Genomic DNA, 16,038 nt, shown 5'->3' with positions numbered 1-16,038 from the left:
CCTTGTTCCTGGTCACAGTGTTTCAGCTGATTTGCATATCAAAATTCGGGGATAGATATTTGAACGCACATGTGTTTCAGGTTTTGTTAAACGTGAAATTGCTTACAACTATAGGACAGTCTCACAACATCCCAATCTCCTATCTCGCTTTTGCCCGCAATACCCTAATTTATCGAACTTATAGGTGCTCTGTCACCTTGTAGTCGCACACTTTCATCGAGAGTATGTCTGCTAGGCAATAGATCTCAAATGCAAAAATGACATCTATGCTATTTTCATACCTTTTTTTATAATAAAGGCTCAAAATATATGTATGAATATGCTAAACCCAGACTTCAACATAACAAGAGGCTGCAGAACTAAAAGACTTTAAAATTACTAGTGTTACTGACAGTATTGTACATAATAATTATATATGTGTGCGTATCTTGCAACAGGACCTCACAACTCGCGCATCATCGCCACCCACCCCCCTGCGTCCCCTGGGCTGTGTCGGTATGGCTTCCAGACTGAAGAGAACATAAGAGAAGTGCTGTCCATTCGCATGAGCCGTACGGCTCTATGGTGGCCATAGGTCAGTCCATAGAAGGCCGCTGAATTCCTTACTCACCATAAATAATTCGCGCCAAGGCGATACGGCCGTACGCCAGGCCATACAAGATGACGCACAGGCCATAGGGTCCTATGGTGGCCGTACACTTTGATCATAGAAGGTCACTGAATTCCTTACGGGCCATAAATAATCCTTCATATCCACACAGGCCATTCAAGATTTTGTATGGAATTGAATGTTTTTTTCAACATGGTGATTCCTTCGGAAGGAAGACAAAAGCGTTTTTTATATATATATATATAGTTGGAGGTGGCAGAGGATCGCTGCCTACACGTGCGTGCAGGTATTTGCTGAGTGTATTTTCCTCAAGCGCAGAAGCTGAACGGACCTTCAGTTCGGCAGCCAGTATTTGCACAAAAGTTCGCTCCAAACTGGGTGACACCACACTCGACGCTCTGTGCTTTCTCAGGTCGTGTGTCAATCATTGAACAATGTCATAAGCACGCAGCGACGGTGTTGGAAACCGCTTACTGTTCGCTTCTGTCTATTAATTTTTCTTATATTTTTGTGTGTTTTTCTTGTTGCTGCTCTTTACCCAGAAAACACAAACACATCCCAAGGCTCTCCTGAGGATGCCATCACGGGAGAAAGTTGACATCCCTGGGATGTCACAAACAAGTCCTGGCAGTGTCACCAAACTGTCAAAGTGAGACTCCTAATGACATCCCCAACTTGTCCCAGGGCAGTCAGAGGAGACACGCCTCGGACCCTGATGGGACAAGTGTGGGATGATATTACTGTCACTTTCTGCACCATTAACCTGCCACCAACAGCCTCACAGCCAGGCTGTTTAAGATGTAGTCGTTACCGCAACAAGCAGAAAGTCATGCAAGTTATGCAAACAAGACGTTTTATTGTTCAATGAAATATCAATGTAAACCACAAATACAAGCTAAATATAGGGCCTTGATGTAAAAGATATAAAAACACTATGTGACTAAAATGACTAGAATGCCTTATGTGGACGCAGTGCATTGCACTGTAAACATTAATATCTGGTATATATGATATACTTCCCCAAGACTAGAAGATTAAAATGTCTTATACAGATGAATGCAATCATCCTCATGGAAGCCCCCTTTGCACAAATCGTAAGGGTAAGAAAAGATTAGTATGGCTCATCACATATATGTGCCAAACAGTTAGTGTATCCTGCAGAACAAATGTTAGGCACAAAGATGAATAATGTGGTGCAGATGATACAGCAAATTAGCTTCCGTTGCATATTGAAGACTCCTCGTCTCATTCACTTGGCGTGCAGGTTTGATCCAGGGAGGACTTTCTGTTGATTCGATCTTTAGCATGACGCAGCCAAGTCATGATAGCCTTTTCGGTCTCCGCCACAGTGCCACAATCTGGGGTTCTACTTATCGCACTTGCAATGAAAAAGAGTCTTAGCATTAAACAAGTACATATAATGAGCACGACACCAATGTCTTAGCCTGCGCTGAAAAGGAAGCTTCGGTATGCATGCATCTGCAATCTTTCCATTGTGTTTTAAAGCCTTGGAGTATGACGGTCTGCAACTAACAAAGAAAATAGCGACGTAACGGTAGAGAGTCAGCTCAAACTGCGTCCAACACATGGACAAAGAAGCACATAGGACAAGCACGAGGCCAGATAAAAAAAAAACTTGAGCCTCTGTGCGCAAGTCGCCATTCAACGTCATTGTTTGATAAGGATTATCCTTCCCTGGCAGTGCAGCAAGCCTTACTCATGTTGAACACGTTTAACAGACCTTCTTTATTCTTGTGAAAAGTGTGCAATTTATTTATTTTCACCGATGCTGCCTACTACTTTATCTATGTGTTTTCTAAATGTCTGTCACAACCACACCATCTTATCACTGGGTGGATAATGAATGTTGCACATCATAAAACCCTGCATAGTGGGTTACGAACTAAGTCTTGCTGCTGACAATCACACCTCTGCTGCCGAAATTTCAAATCAATCCCTGCAACCGCTCCATGGCACATTACAGGTACAACAAGAGTTACAAGGAACACTGATATGAACACTTACATGTTTGCAAATTCCGAATGATACACTGTTCTTTTGTTTAAGCAAATAGTGCAAAAATGTTTTTATTAGTGTAGGACCTTAACACAGAGTGCGTCAACCATGCAAAACTCAGCACTCTTAAAGCGAGAGTCTGCAGTTCTAACCACATTTCAGGTGACAATAGCATTACATAGTGCTCCTCATGTACATGCTGTACATGAAACATAACAGCACATAGCTTAACCACTTTTAGAGAAAATTTAATCATACTGCAAATCCATATCCAGCTTCTCTGTGACGTCATGAGTGTTGCCAAAGTCATGGTTCAGTCAAGCCGTGAGAAGCGGAGACCAGAAAAGTACTCTCGTGAAGTCACAAATGATCACGGCACAGCTTTTAGTAGTGGGCAATCCACAAGTTGTAAAACGCGTTTTAAAATCACTGGATTCAAATAAAAACGAAACAGTTTGCATGGCGGCTCAGGGAAAAGTCGCTTGACAACCTTAGTTCACTAAATGTTTCGGGTAATTTAGCCATTCTTGGGATTTCTCTGCATGCTACTCACGGCAGATAACGCTGACACTCCAACGACTTGAAGCTGTTCTTTCCACTCGCCCCCTTCCAACTGAACTGCGTGGCGACCTCATCCGTCATCAGCTTGCACAAGATTCTTCTGGCTTTATCGCCGTTGCTGCTTCCTCCAATATTAATTATGTATCGGACCTGCAAAAACATACAGAAAGCAAATAGCCGCACGTCAATCTCACGTACGACGTTGGAAATCTATCACATATTCATATGCTCTAATTCACGTGGCCCTCTGACGTGAATAGGGCACTGTACTCCGCGTGTTCCCGATCGGTAGGGTTTTGGCTCAGTTGCACATCAAAATTCGAATATGCATATTTTAATGCACATGTATGTTTCAGGATTTGTTAAACGTGAAATGGCTTGCAACTAGGACAGCCTCTCGATCTGCCATCTCGCGTTTCGCCTGAAATCCCCTCATTAAAAGATAATTAATGCATTTTAGGTGATTAGTCATCTTGTAGTTGCACACTTTCTTCGAGAGGATGCCCGCATGGCCGTGGAATTCAACTGTAAAAACGACATCTATGCTGCCCTCATAGCTTTTAAAATAAATTCATAATAGCTTTGAATTTAAATAAGATAAAATAGCTTTTAAATATTAAAGTTGAGTAAAGAAATCATGGAAGACGACGACGACGCCCCTCTGCTACCGCGCGCTACTGCGCCTGGCAGCCAGTTCTACCGGCACCGTCCTAGCGTGAGGCCACGCACATCTGCCCGCTGGGACATTCCATCATAGCCGGTCAGGACTCACGTAGAGGAACTCCACCTCCTCTACAGGCTAAAAAGAAACACCCTGTATAATGTTCTCAACCTAAAACGGTACGTCACATCCCTTCTGTCTCATCAAAAAAAGAAAAATATATATAACTTAATAGGTGATGCATGAATCTGTTTCCGAAGTACCAGATTAAGGCTACATATCCCCAACCAGACACCCCCCCAAACACAACTCATCCAGTACTAGCACGAAGAACCAAATAGAAGGCAAGCGGACTCATGAGCAAATTACGCCAACAACATTTCTGTGAATCTGAGCAGCAACAAAAAGAAAAGACAGCAAGAAACGGTATACAAAAAATAAATAGAAATAAAATAAAGAGAGATCACACAGCGGCTCGAAAGGAAATGTTTTTCATACCAGCTGCTCCCTCTTTTCTGATGACCGATGGAGGTCTTGGTCGAATGACAGAAAAGCCTGGATGTCAGAGAAGGGCTCTGTAATAGCATCACCCTCATGCAAATCCCTTGGTTTCTGCAGGAATGAAACAATCGCATCAAGCTGCTCTGTGTGCTCAAGAAGGCGAAGCGTGATCATTTGGAGGGAGCGCAGGACTTTTTTCTCAAAACCTATTAAAACATCGTGTATCAATTAGTTTTACACTATGAAATTTTAGCCTTCATGCTTGTACCTACCTGTTGTGGAACAATCGGCTCCTGACGGCACATACTGGTAGTCAACTGAAAAACAGTTACACAATTACGTGAAGACATCAAACACAGTTGGAAGTGCAGCAGATCACAGAAGCATATCAGGAGTGGGAGAAATGTGACCTCTGGAGCACTGAAGAAAATTACACTTACTGTCACTGGCAGTTGCATGGCGCTGTTTCACTACATGAGTATCACGTAACGAGCCCGCTACAACAGGCTGACACAGTTGGGCACGTTTCACTGTAAAACATAGAAAAATATTTATATATGTGTAAAGCACCTTGGCTCCTCTGTATTGCTCCAGAAGTATGCACGAGCACAACTGAATCTTAAAGGCACTCTTGAAACTCGTCTTTATTGAACACAGGTACTAGCTGTGTGAAGGGAAGTGTCTCAGGGCTACAGACGCTGATATTTTGAACAGAGACTGTCCTCCTTCTTGGTGAAGAACAGTCTCTGTTCGAAATATTGGCAGCCCTTGTCATCAGGCACTTTCCTTCATACTTCCTTACTGGTACATTGGATATTCCATCCGCGTACGTACCAGCTGTGTAAGAAAAGGCATGAACACTGCGTGGGTTGTTATATAACTAAGTGAATGAAATACATTGTTACCTTTTTAATTTGCTTTTGCAGGCAAATGCATGTAGCACATTTTGTAGAATCTATTTTTGAAAGGCTGCCTCACAACCATTAAGCAAACACATGCTTTAAGTTTGTCAAATGCATTACAAAGCTCTCTGAATTACTCACCATGCGTAGCTCGTTTAGCACTCTCTGTTTGTTGTTGGGCATGGGGCTTCAAATATTGAGAGCTTCCATGTGGAATTACATAATGGTCATCTGGAAGTATACCATCCAATGTAATGAATGCGCACGGAAACTGTATGTGAGCTCCATGCATTACTTTGCAAAGAAGTGTCTATCTTGCAGTATGACATAGGCTGTAAAAGCAGCATTGATACAACTGGAAGATTATTCCCAGCAAAATGCTTGCTGCAAAAATACCCTGTCTATTGCTTGGGAACGAACACCATGTGAAAGGATCTACTCACCAGTGCCAGCTCTGGCCCCAGTCTTGCGCTGATCGGTCTGGGACTCCAAACGTTGAGACCTTGCTTGCGGAATGAGATAATCATCACCTAGGAATACATTTTTAAATACACTGCATCTGTGACAGATATCTAAGCAACAAACTTAGATTGTAGTATAGCAAAACGAGTTTACTTACTGTCAGTGCTGGAATGGCTGAATGTTCCACTTCTCTCATCCTGCAAATCCTGCCCTCCTAAACAGAAGTGGAAAGCCATTTTGAGCTCCTGAGCAATTGAGGCCTCTGAGTAATACAAACACATCTTTGCTGTCTATGCACCAGCCAGCACAGCAACATAGAAGTATGCAACAGCATCATTACCTAGGCAGCCAACATGTATCTGAAGAAGCTTTTGTTGTGCCGACACATTCACAGAAAATTGGAAAGAAGACATTCAAAAGGACTTCTATGACTGAGACCAGTAGCAACCTTCACATTTACAAATGTTCTGATTGCTTTAATAATTTTAAGCATTATTGTCACTACTATTTCTCCTTCATTTCACCCAATCATGATTCAGTGATCATATGGCAAGTATTATTGCAATGCAGATACCTACATGTGGTCGCAGTGAACATTCGGTTTCAGGGAGTTTGCATTGTTTAAATGCTTAATGTGCATGGTGTCATGCCGTATATGCAATGCACAAATGAGACTACAAAGGATTGCCACGTAGATGCACCAAGTCAACAGTAATTACTCTATGCAACAGTTACTGATTCCGTAAGTATTCATCTCAATTCATCACAGAGCATGCTTACCATAGACGGTTCGCTCTTGCTCAATGCCATTTCTAGGCAGTTGACTTAGGCTGGACGACGGTATCTCAGTCACCACCAAGTGAGCGGGAACTAAATAAAACACAATAAGGGCAGTAATCTTCGTTCTGCTTGTCCATGGAAAATATAAACATCCTACTGTTCATATGAATGACTTACCAAGATCATTCCTTGAGCTGACCGGTAATTGCTGAGGATGAGAAGGACTGTTGTACTGGTCAGAAGCTGGCTTCGGCTGGGAGAGGTCTGTTGCAGACAGATGTTCAGCGTCCCTAGCTCGTCCTTCTGAAAAATAGAAAACAGAACAAAGAAGGACATAAATGGATGTATGATGATTGACAGTAATGAACGTGCCAGGAAATTATGATTCTATACGGTACTGAGTAGCAACTCTTTATTACTTCTCTCTGTGTATGATAGGCATTTAGGTCTGGGTGGAGTGGGTGGCAAGGACTCTTCGCTGTCAGTGTAGATTGTACTTATTCGTCGCCGCTTGCCACGTCCATATTGAATATCAGGATTCAGATCAGATGTCTCTTCTGCAAGACGCAGCCCTGCACGTGCCGAATCATAGGTTGCTGCACGAAATATTGTTTGTAAAGTACAGAACCCATGATCAATAATACACGATACCATATCTCTCCAGGACCTTGCACGGCAGCAGCTTCCAGGTGGGCTGTGGTTCCTTGAGCTTACGCACAAGCAGACTTACTTTCTTCTGGTCTTTTGGGGGTGGCCAAAAGCAGCCGTCGTCTGCAAGCCATGTGCATGGCACCACTGCCACACTGTCGTCCAAAAACTTTACAATGGCATACAAGGCAACTCGCTCCCCTGGTAAACAATCAAGATACTTCAACAGACCATTACACAATGTGACATGCAAATGCAGCATATAAAAGTAACATGACAAAGAAGTGATGTTTTGATGCAGAAAACATGTGATCAGCACAAATGCAAGATGGGGAGTTCTGAAGCATTGTGAACATAAAACTGAAGACAACAGAAGGACTGCATAGCCCCCAGGGCATAACAAGACTACAAAGAAATCGTGTTGCACCAACTGACAGAAGCTACTTAACTACGGCCCCGTGTGAGGTAAAGGAAACACTGCATGCCGATTTGTCCCGACTGGGAGTTTCATGCACTTCATTCTCACTTGTGACAATGACCAAACACTGATTCTTGACAGGTGTGAAACCACATGGATGTCCAAAACTGATGATGCACATGGGTAGGAGTACAGGTCTTCGACATGTCGAAATTTCCTCCCAATAATGCAGAGTTCATTTGTCACACTACTCAATGCCACCCCGCTAATCACAACAACACTGTCATCATGCAACAAGCACGTGTTGTCCCTTGAATTGCTCTGGAGAAAGAAGCGGCCTGGCATTGTAACCTTCTTGTACAATGTAGGAACACATGCGTTGGGGACTGATGCTCTTGCAATTTCAAAAGACAACGTTACCTTGTTGGTTTTGTCATCACTCTTTTTTCTCAAATGTACAGATCTCTGCTCTAAAATGCGGTTGTGAAGTTCGTATGTACCTCTTAAGGGTCTGCATAAAATTTTCGAAAGCAAAGGCACTCCAAGTGTCCAGTGGCCCATGCACATAAACATCACTCGAGAGGTGAAGTAAAGCATGCACATTATGCGAAATTGACTCTCTGCCGTAAATGTTTGCAAACTTCTTAACGAAATGACGAAGGAGCGCATCTGCGTACTCTGCGTGTTGCTGGATATGGTAAGAGCTTGTCAGTATCGAAATTGCAACGTGGAGCAACATGAAATGCTTGTATAATGCAGTGGGAAGGGCATTAACAAGCACAAGTGGACCGGTGTACAAAATGAACATCCGAAGTTCTGTTGCCTTCCACCTGCTTAATTCTGACATAGCCCTTGGTTTCCGGTTGAAGTCCCCAGGAACAAAAGGTGCAAGAGCAGCATGCTTTACGGATGCAGCCTCCCGCATAGCAGGCCCAAGACGATAATCTCTAGGACCCGAGAACCACATAGTGAGCAGCTTCTTCTGAACCCCCAAGCACACAACGTGCATGTAATCCAGAGGAACTTGTTTAATCAAATCTATTGGAAGATTTTCAAGAATTGAAGTTCCCATATGGTGTTCTTCTTGAGCCCGATTACGAAAGTTCGCATCTGTCCGTAGCTGAGCAATTGTTTCGGGAAAGCGCACTCTATCAGTAACATATTCACCCTCGACAAAGCATTTAGTACAGCTAAAATATCCCGAATGACCATTTATTGCCAGGATATATGACTTTGCTGGGGCATCGCATACAATGGCGGATATTGCAAGATGCACCTGCTTATCTCCAATCTGTACACCTGTCTCGTGCAATCTGTTGAATTCGGTGACAAAAGGCTCTAAGAAAGTGTTTGCATACAGTGCCTTGGTCTGGCCATAGTACACGCCTATCGGGAAGGGCTCACTGTTTTTTCCACAATTCATTACTTGGCATAGTACAGGCCAGAACTGAGAGCTTGTGCTCTTAGTTAAGGGAAGCCCATCGACGTTCACATTGATGAGAATTGTGGCAGGTATCGGTTGAATGGAAGTAAGCACGTACTGAAGTCCACTCTCAAGCCCAAAATGGCAGTATTTGCCATCACACATGGGTGTGATCGAAACTTGCAACCGTGGTGTACCTAGCAGCGTACGTGCGCAACCAGGAAGGTCGGCAAAGCAGTGATGTGATCGAAAAATTTTCAGAATGCCTGTCACATGCGTGTGGTGTACTCCTGATACAGCCCAGACTTTCACCTGCCGCAGGATTTCCTCAAAACCGCCGTTCAGAGAATCTGTGCCGGTGTCACGAGCATGCGTGGCAACAATGTCGGTAGCGCCTGAGTTTGAACCCTGACCATGAGTAAATGACTCCTCCACCAAAAACGCAGGCGCTCGCTCTGTGGCTACATGGTCTTCCTCTATAGCTACACGTCCACCAAACTCGTGTTCAGACACTGAAGTGCAGGCTGTTTCAAAGTAATTTTCAGAAGTGTTTGCGTTTGAAACGCGCGGGACGCCAACACTGCCATCACAACTACTCGCCGATACAGTTTCGAAACTTTGGTCTGCGCCTCGCTTCGTCCTTCTAAAAAACGTTGCCCGTGACCATTTGGGCATCGTAAACGTGAAATGTAAGCGAGACTCACGAGGATAGGCCAACGAAGAACACTAATCCTTACGTGAAACTTCCATCGTCGCTACCAAAAGTGACAACACAACAACAGAAAGAAACTGCGACAGCCACCCATGTGCGCGCTCTGGTTGTGTGAGGAACTGGGGCGCCACCTGTAAATGCTGTTCTGTTTGTTCAATATAATATTTTCGTTAGATATTTATTGTATTGGGCTTTGATAGGCAGTTGAAAAGTTTTTAGTCCTTTTTGGAAGAATATAAACACTATATAATATGGATTTTAAAAACTTCGTCCACTGAAACCGAAACTATACTGCGATGAACAGCCAATTTAGTTATTACGAGGGGAAAAGGGCTAATTTCTTTGATTTATGGCTTCTCGAGATTTGGAGATTGCTTTTCAAAGGTACAATGATAGTTTGAGTTATACAGCGCAAAATTTGTCCCGGCGGTGTCCTTGTCAGCGAGCCCGGGGAAATAAAAATGTGATCCCTATGGGACCGTCCCATGATGTTGTCCGTGGGATGACCCCTGGCTGTACTGACCGGGTCGAGGACGTGATGATACTGTGAGGACATCCCTGGGACGCGTTGTGTTCGTGGAATGTTACACAGTTACACCGCCTTTTTTTTTTAATTGCAACAGTGAAATGCAGATGAATAAAAAAGCAGTGACATTATATATGCATCTATATTATAGCAAAAAAACAATAAACAACTAGAATGTGACCATTACGCTATCACTATTTTACCAGTGCGGTTTCATTGCGGATTTTCGAGTGCTTTCCTTCAGGAAAAGGTAGGATTGACAAAGCGCACATGAACTGCGGAACACACTCCGATATAGTCGCTTGATGTAAATGGACTTGGAAGTAGAGTCCTGCACTGCCCGCGTGACCTGCGGGAACAAAGTAGTGGCCCGCACGTTGTTACGGGTGGCGAGTATAGGTTTTCCGTGTCGTGCGGGTAGCGGGTCGTGCGCGGTCGACGCATTTTACCAAAACACTATTAGAAAGTACACCGAGTTGCTCACTTTCTTAGGCGTCTGTACTGCAGTCTCTCGGAATTTGATGTACAACGTCGCTGACAACGGCGGAACAAACGCTCACACCGTTAGGATGCAAGAGCGCCTGTCTGTCCTTTGTCCACGTCGTGTTTCGTATCATCATGCCTCATGTCACCAACCAACACGCATTTGCACCTTTTTGCCCCCTGCGCTGATATCGTACAAGAAACCATGCCAGACCATGTGTCTTGCATTTACATGAAGAAAGGCTACCAGACTAGGTAACAGCGCGGAGGCTGATACTGCACGTTTTCCTTGTTCCTGCACATGTACTCGTACAGGGCTATCCCTTTATTATATGCGTGCTCATACACGCACCGTACCGCGTTAAAGCCGTTGCACATACATTAATACAGATGCCACAAGCATCCCACTTGACACTTGGAGGCACAGTGGTCAGCAGAAACGGTCTTTTTAGGGCAGATCTGTCATACATACTTGCTACAAAGCATAATGCTGCTTTAGTTAACACCAGGGGGAAAAAAGAAAAACAAATCGTGCAGCTAGGGAGCGTAGACAGTGCCTGTACAATGACCAATCACATGCAGAATTTGTATAGTTTTTACTTCAACGTATGTACTGGTTTTAGAAATATGTACGAATGCATAGCGAGCACATACGAAAGGATATGCAACATCGGAAATGCAATGTGTGATCGTGGGAGCCCACTGAACAATTGTAAATGAAGAGTATAACTGGGTGAGCTATCAACAGACAAAGTGTGCTGACATCAACCAGACATTAACCAGGGAGAACTTCATGCACATCTGAAACGCGCTTGATGCACCATGTACAGCCCTCTGCACGCTTAATTAGAACAACACTGTGCGAGGAAATTCCGGTCAATATGTTCCTTAGTGCAGGTTGCTACCAGTGCACATGCCAGACCTGCGCATGTTGCTGAAAATAACTGATCACAGTTACTGATAACCATGCCCAATTTTTTACCCTAGCAAGTTGCTTTATTGGAAATATAATCAGTTACAAGGCAGTAATGTAACATGTTACTGTTGCCATTACTTTTTAACCGTACATCGGAATAAAGGACAAAGCCAGAGCCACAGTAGCTCAATAACATTTTCTAATTCCACTGCTTGTGTGGGATCGGTTCATGCAATCACATATGCATTGTTTTTCACAGGCGAGATGTACGTACCATACCATGTTGTGCTTCCAGAAGGAGAAAATGGCAGCCTAGTAGTACGCAACGATAGCATGTCTGAACAATAAGCAAACTTTGTCATTGACAATTTGATGTATGGCAATTCATCTTAGAGCAGGTCACAACACGGAAGCAATTCACACCCAGCAATGAACACGAGCAATGTTTGCACGCTTTAACGTGAAACCTTGTTAAAGCGTACACTCTTAAACAGTAGTTCTCCTTTAAATGCAGTAACGCTGATCACCGGACTTACCTCCCATGTATAAAAGGTGGCCCTGTTAAGCTGTACTACTGCTTAATGCGTAGCTTTTCCGCGCCCCTCACCAAGCATGCTTTAAAAAGGTTTCACTGTACAGTGACCCTGCATGGCCCACGGAGTCGTAGCAGATGGTAAAACGAAGAAACATGGAGAATGACACGACACTTAGCCTCAATATGGCACAAAGCAATCACAGGGATGAAATGCAGCACTTGACAAGGTTCCAGTGGCGAGAATTCATTGGTTTAGTTTGAGGAATGGCAGAACGTTGCCCAGAGGAGTGGGGCTTGTTCGGCCAACCACAGGTTTTTGAATATAGCCCAAAATTGTAATTGTATTACAGTTGACATGCATTAATATGACACTAGTCTTCACTTCATGACCTTTTTCTGTGGGAATGTCTGTTCCTAATGGAGGCGGTATGGAAATCCCCTTAGTTTATGAGAACTCAATAATCCGACTACACTCACAAAGAAAATGGTTTTATGAATACAATCACCTCCTTGCGAAGCTTAAGATGACATCACTGAAGCAACGTCGTTATATTCGGGATATGACTTTCTTGTTCAATGTCGTGCATGGTATAATAGATGCTCCTTTATTCTTAGCCAGTGTCGATTTTCATGCGCCATCTAGACATTGTAGAGTTCATCGTACTTTTTATCCACGTTTTTGTCACCCGTCTTCTCCTTTGGCGCGCATGCAGTGTTGCTTTAATGACATTCAAAACACTAGTGTGGACATTTTTGCTAATTTTACTTTATTTTTATCCTCTTTGTAACTTTTTATCGTTTTGTAAGTTAATCTTCTTTCCGTGCACCTCTATGTAGGCTCACGCTGTTGGCGGGCAGGTGAAACTAATAAATAAATAAATAAATAAATAAATAAACATTCTGGGGATGCACTGAAGAGAACACAAATATTCTTCCGCCTTATCGTGATCATCCACCACTGCTATCCTGCTAAGTCGAGTGGCACCTGGGTGACATCTGCACAGTGCATGTCCAATTCACTTCCCCACTCCAGAGACGACTCACTGCTACCTAGGTTATAAACAATAATACTTAAATGACTGACCCTCGGTCACTTGGCCAGCTCTGTGAGCTGTGTCAATGTACAAAGGACATTACATATGACACATACATATAACACGCTACATATTGACAATTTGTTACGCACACACTTTTAACCGATTACTGTTCACGATACACTTTATACACAGGGTGAAGAAAATTAAGCTTTCATCAACGCTTCATGAATAAAGCGATACAATAAAAACGGGCTATTTTTCTGCTGCTTGAGTAAGAAAGAGGTGCTACATCTCGACTGTCACCTGTTTCTAACACAATGACCACAATAATAGCCCCTGGTTATGCACAGCTGTGGCCCAGGCCAGCACAACCACTTCAGTGTCCATGTGTATGATGCAGGTCCAAATGCTACGTACCTCAAACAAATGCTTTAGGGGATGTAGGGTACTAAGCGTTGCTACGTCATGAGTTTGCTGCATATTATGTGCTACATCTGTCCTAGGAAAAATACTAACTTCGGTCAATTCCACAATAAAGATGACATCGCTGAAAAATGGGTGCATTGAGAGCCTCTCAAATGCATTAGTTGGCAGGGCAGCAAGCTGTGCCAAACAGAAACGGTGGAAACAGCCATGAGTCAGTGCTTTGTATTTTCACCTGCGGAATTTTCAAAATGCCTTGAGATATAGGGCCCTAAGTATGCACGTGTGTCAGGGGTATAACTGAACTTTGTTTTCTGGCAGCTTCATCAGAACACATCCTCAAGCTTTAGTGTTTAGACAAATTTTTCCTGGACTTTGCACTCCAAATTATGGCTCACCTGTTTCAAGTTAAACACAATTACTACAGGCAAAACCCTCAAGGCAGTGACATCCTAATCTCACACGAAATACGCAGTTGACTACCTCTCGAAACTTCTGACCAGGAATGATAACGTAGGCCAAAACCACCCAACGACCTATGGTTCCTATCGGATCATCAAAGTTTGTATGAAAGCTTCTGAGTGTAATCCAAGCAGGGACAGGGATACTACCAAATAATGTATAGCAGTTGCTGCTCTGCCCCAGTCGTCTCATGGCAGTAGTGTCCGGCTCATTGCTGGCCACCCGCTGCAGTAGGCAGGTTTCTCTTTCTGTGCAAGGTCATCAAGGGTGCAGTTTATCTTTTGGACATGCCGAATGTCATAGTCGAGATGAAATAAAAGGGTGAGCAGGCAAGCTAGCTGGTGGAAGTTCAATGAGGGTAGCATACCTTGAGTCTGAGGGAAAGAAACGACACTAGAAGTAGCTGACAGCTTCTCGTGTCGTCTTGTTCCCTCAAGCTCAGGGTATGCAGCCCTCGTCGTGCAGTACATAGGAGCCAACAGTGCTATAATGCATACATCTGCATACATGAATTTCGTCTTCGATGAAGCACTCATCGATTTCTTGAGAGCATGGATCTTCTGGTGCAGGGAACGGGGTTGAAGACCGGATGGGTTCCAGGAATTCATGAGGCAGCTCTCTGTATTCCTGGCTTATATCTTCTGTTCAGAGAGAGAGAAGAATTTGACCTGCACTACTCACAACAGAGGGGTACCTTGTATCGATCCATTCGCTCCCTCGTTGCATGGCCAGACACCTGTGCAAATGCACGGGGTGGTCACTTGACAGTCAAAGTCTCGCGTGGAACGCGTGACTTCAGATGCTCCATCTCCTTCGTGTGTTGCCTCCAGTTGACTTGCCGTCACTGCCGTCACCTCCCCATAGGCACCTACCGCGCATGTGCCAGGGTCAGCACTGTGAGGGGCTTCGTGTCGGGACTGGAAAAGTGTCCTCGTCAGAAAGAAGCAGTAACAAAATTATCAATATATACATACCTCCGCTTCCCTTCAGTCGCCAATGGGGCTAATAGGCTAGGCACTGAACCAGATTTCAGCCGTTTCCTCCTTCCCGTTTGCGGAATGCCGAGAATTGGCATGAGCCGAACTCCGTCCTCGTAGCTATCATCTGCGAAGTGGTCCGAGCACAATCTGCTACTCTTACATGGCTGCGATGATTCCCTGTTCACTGCTTCCACCCATAGCTTTAGTAGCCTCGCGTCAACAGGAGATACATGATAAGATACGCTGGGGTTTGTTCCCGAGCGGTTCCTAAAGCTTGGAGCACAACACGAGTACCCATGCCGGAAGCACACAGGACCCACGAAATGGAACCGAAAGAAAGACGGCAATTCCGGTACGAATACTACAATACGGTCGAGGACACAGGTTGACGAGGTACCTTCTGGATGTAACAAAGCGCGCGCAAATGCCACAGCTCTTCCGATGTTGTCGGCTTTTACGGGCCGAAGCCATAGCCACCGCTCCATAGCCAATCACGCGGCATCTCTCTGCGCGCCTTACAATGACGTTCCGAAAGCGGGCACATATATAATGTCGGGCGTAGACAGTTCTCCGGACTCGGATGCCGAGTTTGTGGACGATTCCCAAAGTGGCGAGCCATACATTGACAGCTTTGAGACTGACTGGTTCCTTGAGACAAACACGGACGACGGCCCTCTTCATGGGGACCCGCTGCCCCTTGCGATCACGGAACGGAGCGCTGAGGAAGAGCCTCACGCGAACAGCATAGCCCCAGTTGAAGAACCGAGAAACGAATTCAGGTACGCGGCACCGCTTTGTATGTCCTTGTAAGGAACACAGCGTATCTACCTTGATATTGCAGGTGTGACTGCGGCTGCTGCAGACCCGAACATGAAGACGAGCTCATGTGCTGCAGCTCAGTAGATAAAGTTCGGGGGATGTGCTTCGGCGCGGAGGTCACCTGCATTGGCGATCACCATCTGTTTGAACCGTTGTGCTTAAA

General features: G+C 44.4%; 1 protein-coding gene across 2 annotated transcripts; it reads right to left on the bottom strand.

The window, feature by feature from the left end:
- Positions 1 to 3,143: 3,143 nt before the first annotated feature.
- On the bottom strand, positions 3,144 to 9,849 carry LOC135372649 (uncharacterized). 2 transcript variants are annotated; one of them, XM_064606154.1, is made up of 12 exons: positions 9,720 to 9,849; positions 7,145 to 7,342; positions 6,913 to 7,089; positions 6,671 to 6,796; positions 6,494 to 6,583; positions 5,871 to 5,927; positions 5,695 to 5,781; positions 5,393 to 5,482; positions 4,790 to 4,879; positions 4,622 to 4,666; positions 4,347 to 4,555; positions 3,144 to 3,337 (listed from the first exon to the last, which is right to left on the bottom strand). In XM_064606154.1, the coding sequence occupies exons 1-12, from the start codon at positions 9,730 to 9,732 to the stop codon at positions 3,176 to 3,178; spliced, it is 1,344 nt and encodes a 447-aa protein (XP_064462224.1). In that variant the 5' UTR covers positions 9,733 to 9,849; the 3' UTR covers positions 3,144 to 3,175. The 2 variants fall into 2 exon arrangements, with proteins under 2 accessions (XP_064462224.1, XP_064462223.1); XM_064606153.1 differs by lacking the exon at positions 9,720 to 9,849 and having other exon boundaries at positions 3,147 to 3,337; positions 7,145 to 8,044.
- Between the last annotated feature and the right edge of the window lie 6,189 nt (positions 9,850 to 16,038).

This window comes from Ornithodoros turicata, unplaced genomic scaffold, assembly GCF_037126465.1.
Source record: "Ornithodoros turicata isolate Travis unplaced genomic scaffold, ASM3712646v1 Chromosome16, whole genome shotgun sequence".
Lineage (NCBI taxonomy): Eukaryota > Metazoa > Arthropoda > Arachnida > Ixodida > Argasidae > Ornithodoros > Ornithodoros turicata.
This window is presented reverse-complemented; position numbering and strand designations above follow the sequence as displayed.

Excerpts from the sequence above, each read along its gene's own strand:
- LOC135372649 (XM_064606153.1), bottom strand. The coding sequence starts at position 7,403 with ATGCTGCATTTGCATGTCACATTGTGTAATGGTCTGTTGAAGTATCTT. Across the intron at positions 5,928-6,493 it reads GCAAGAGCGAACCGTCTATG|GAGGGCAGGATTTGCAGGAT; the intron begins GTAAGCATGCTC and ends ACTTCTGTTTAG. Across the intron at positions 4,880-5,392 it reads TGCTAAACGAGCTACGCATG|TGAAACGTGCCCAACTGTGT; the intron begins GTGAGTAATTCA and ends TATGTTTTACAG.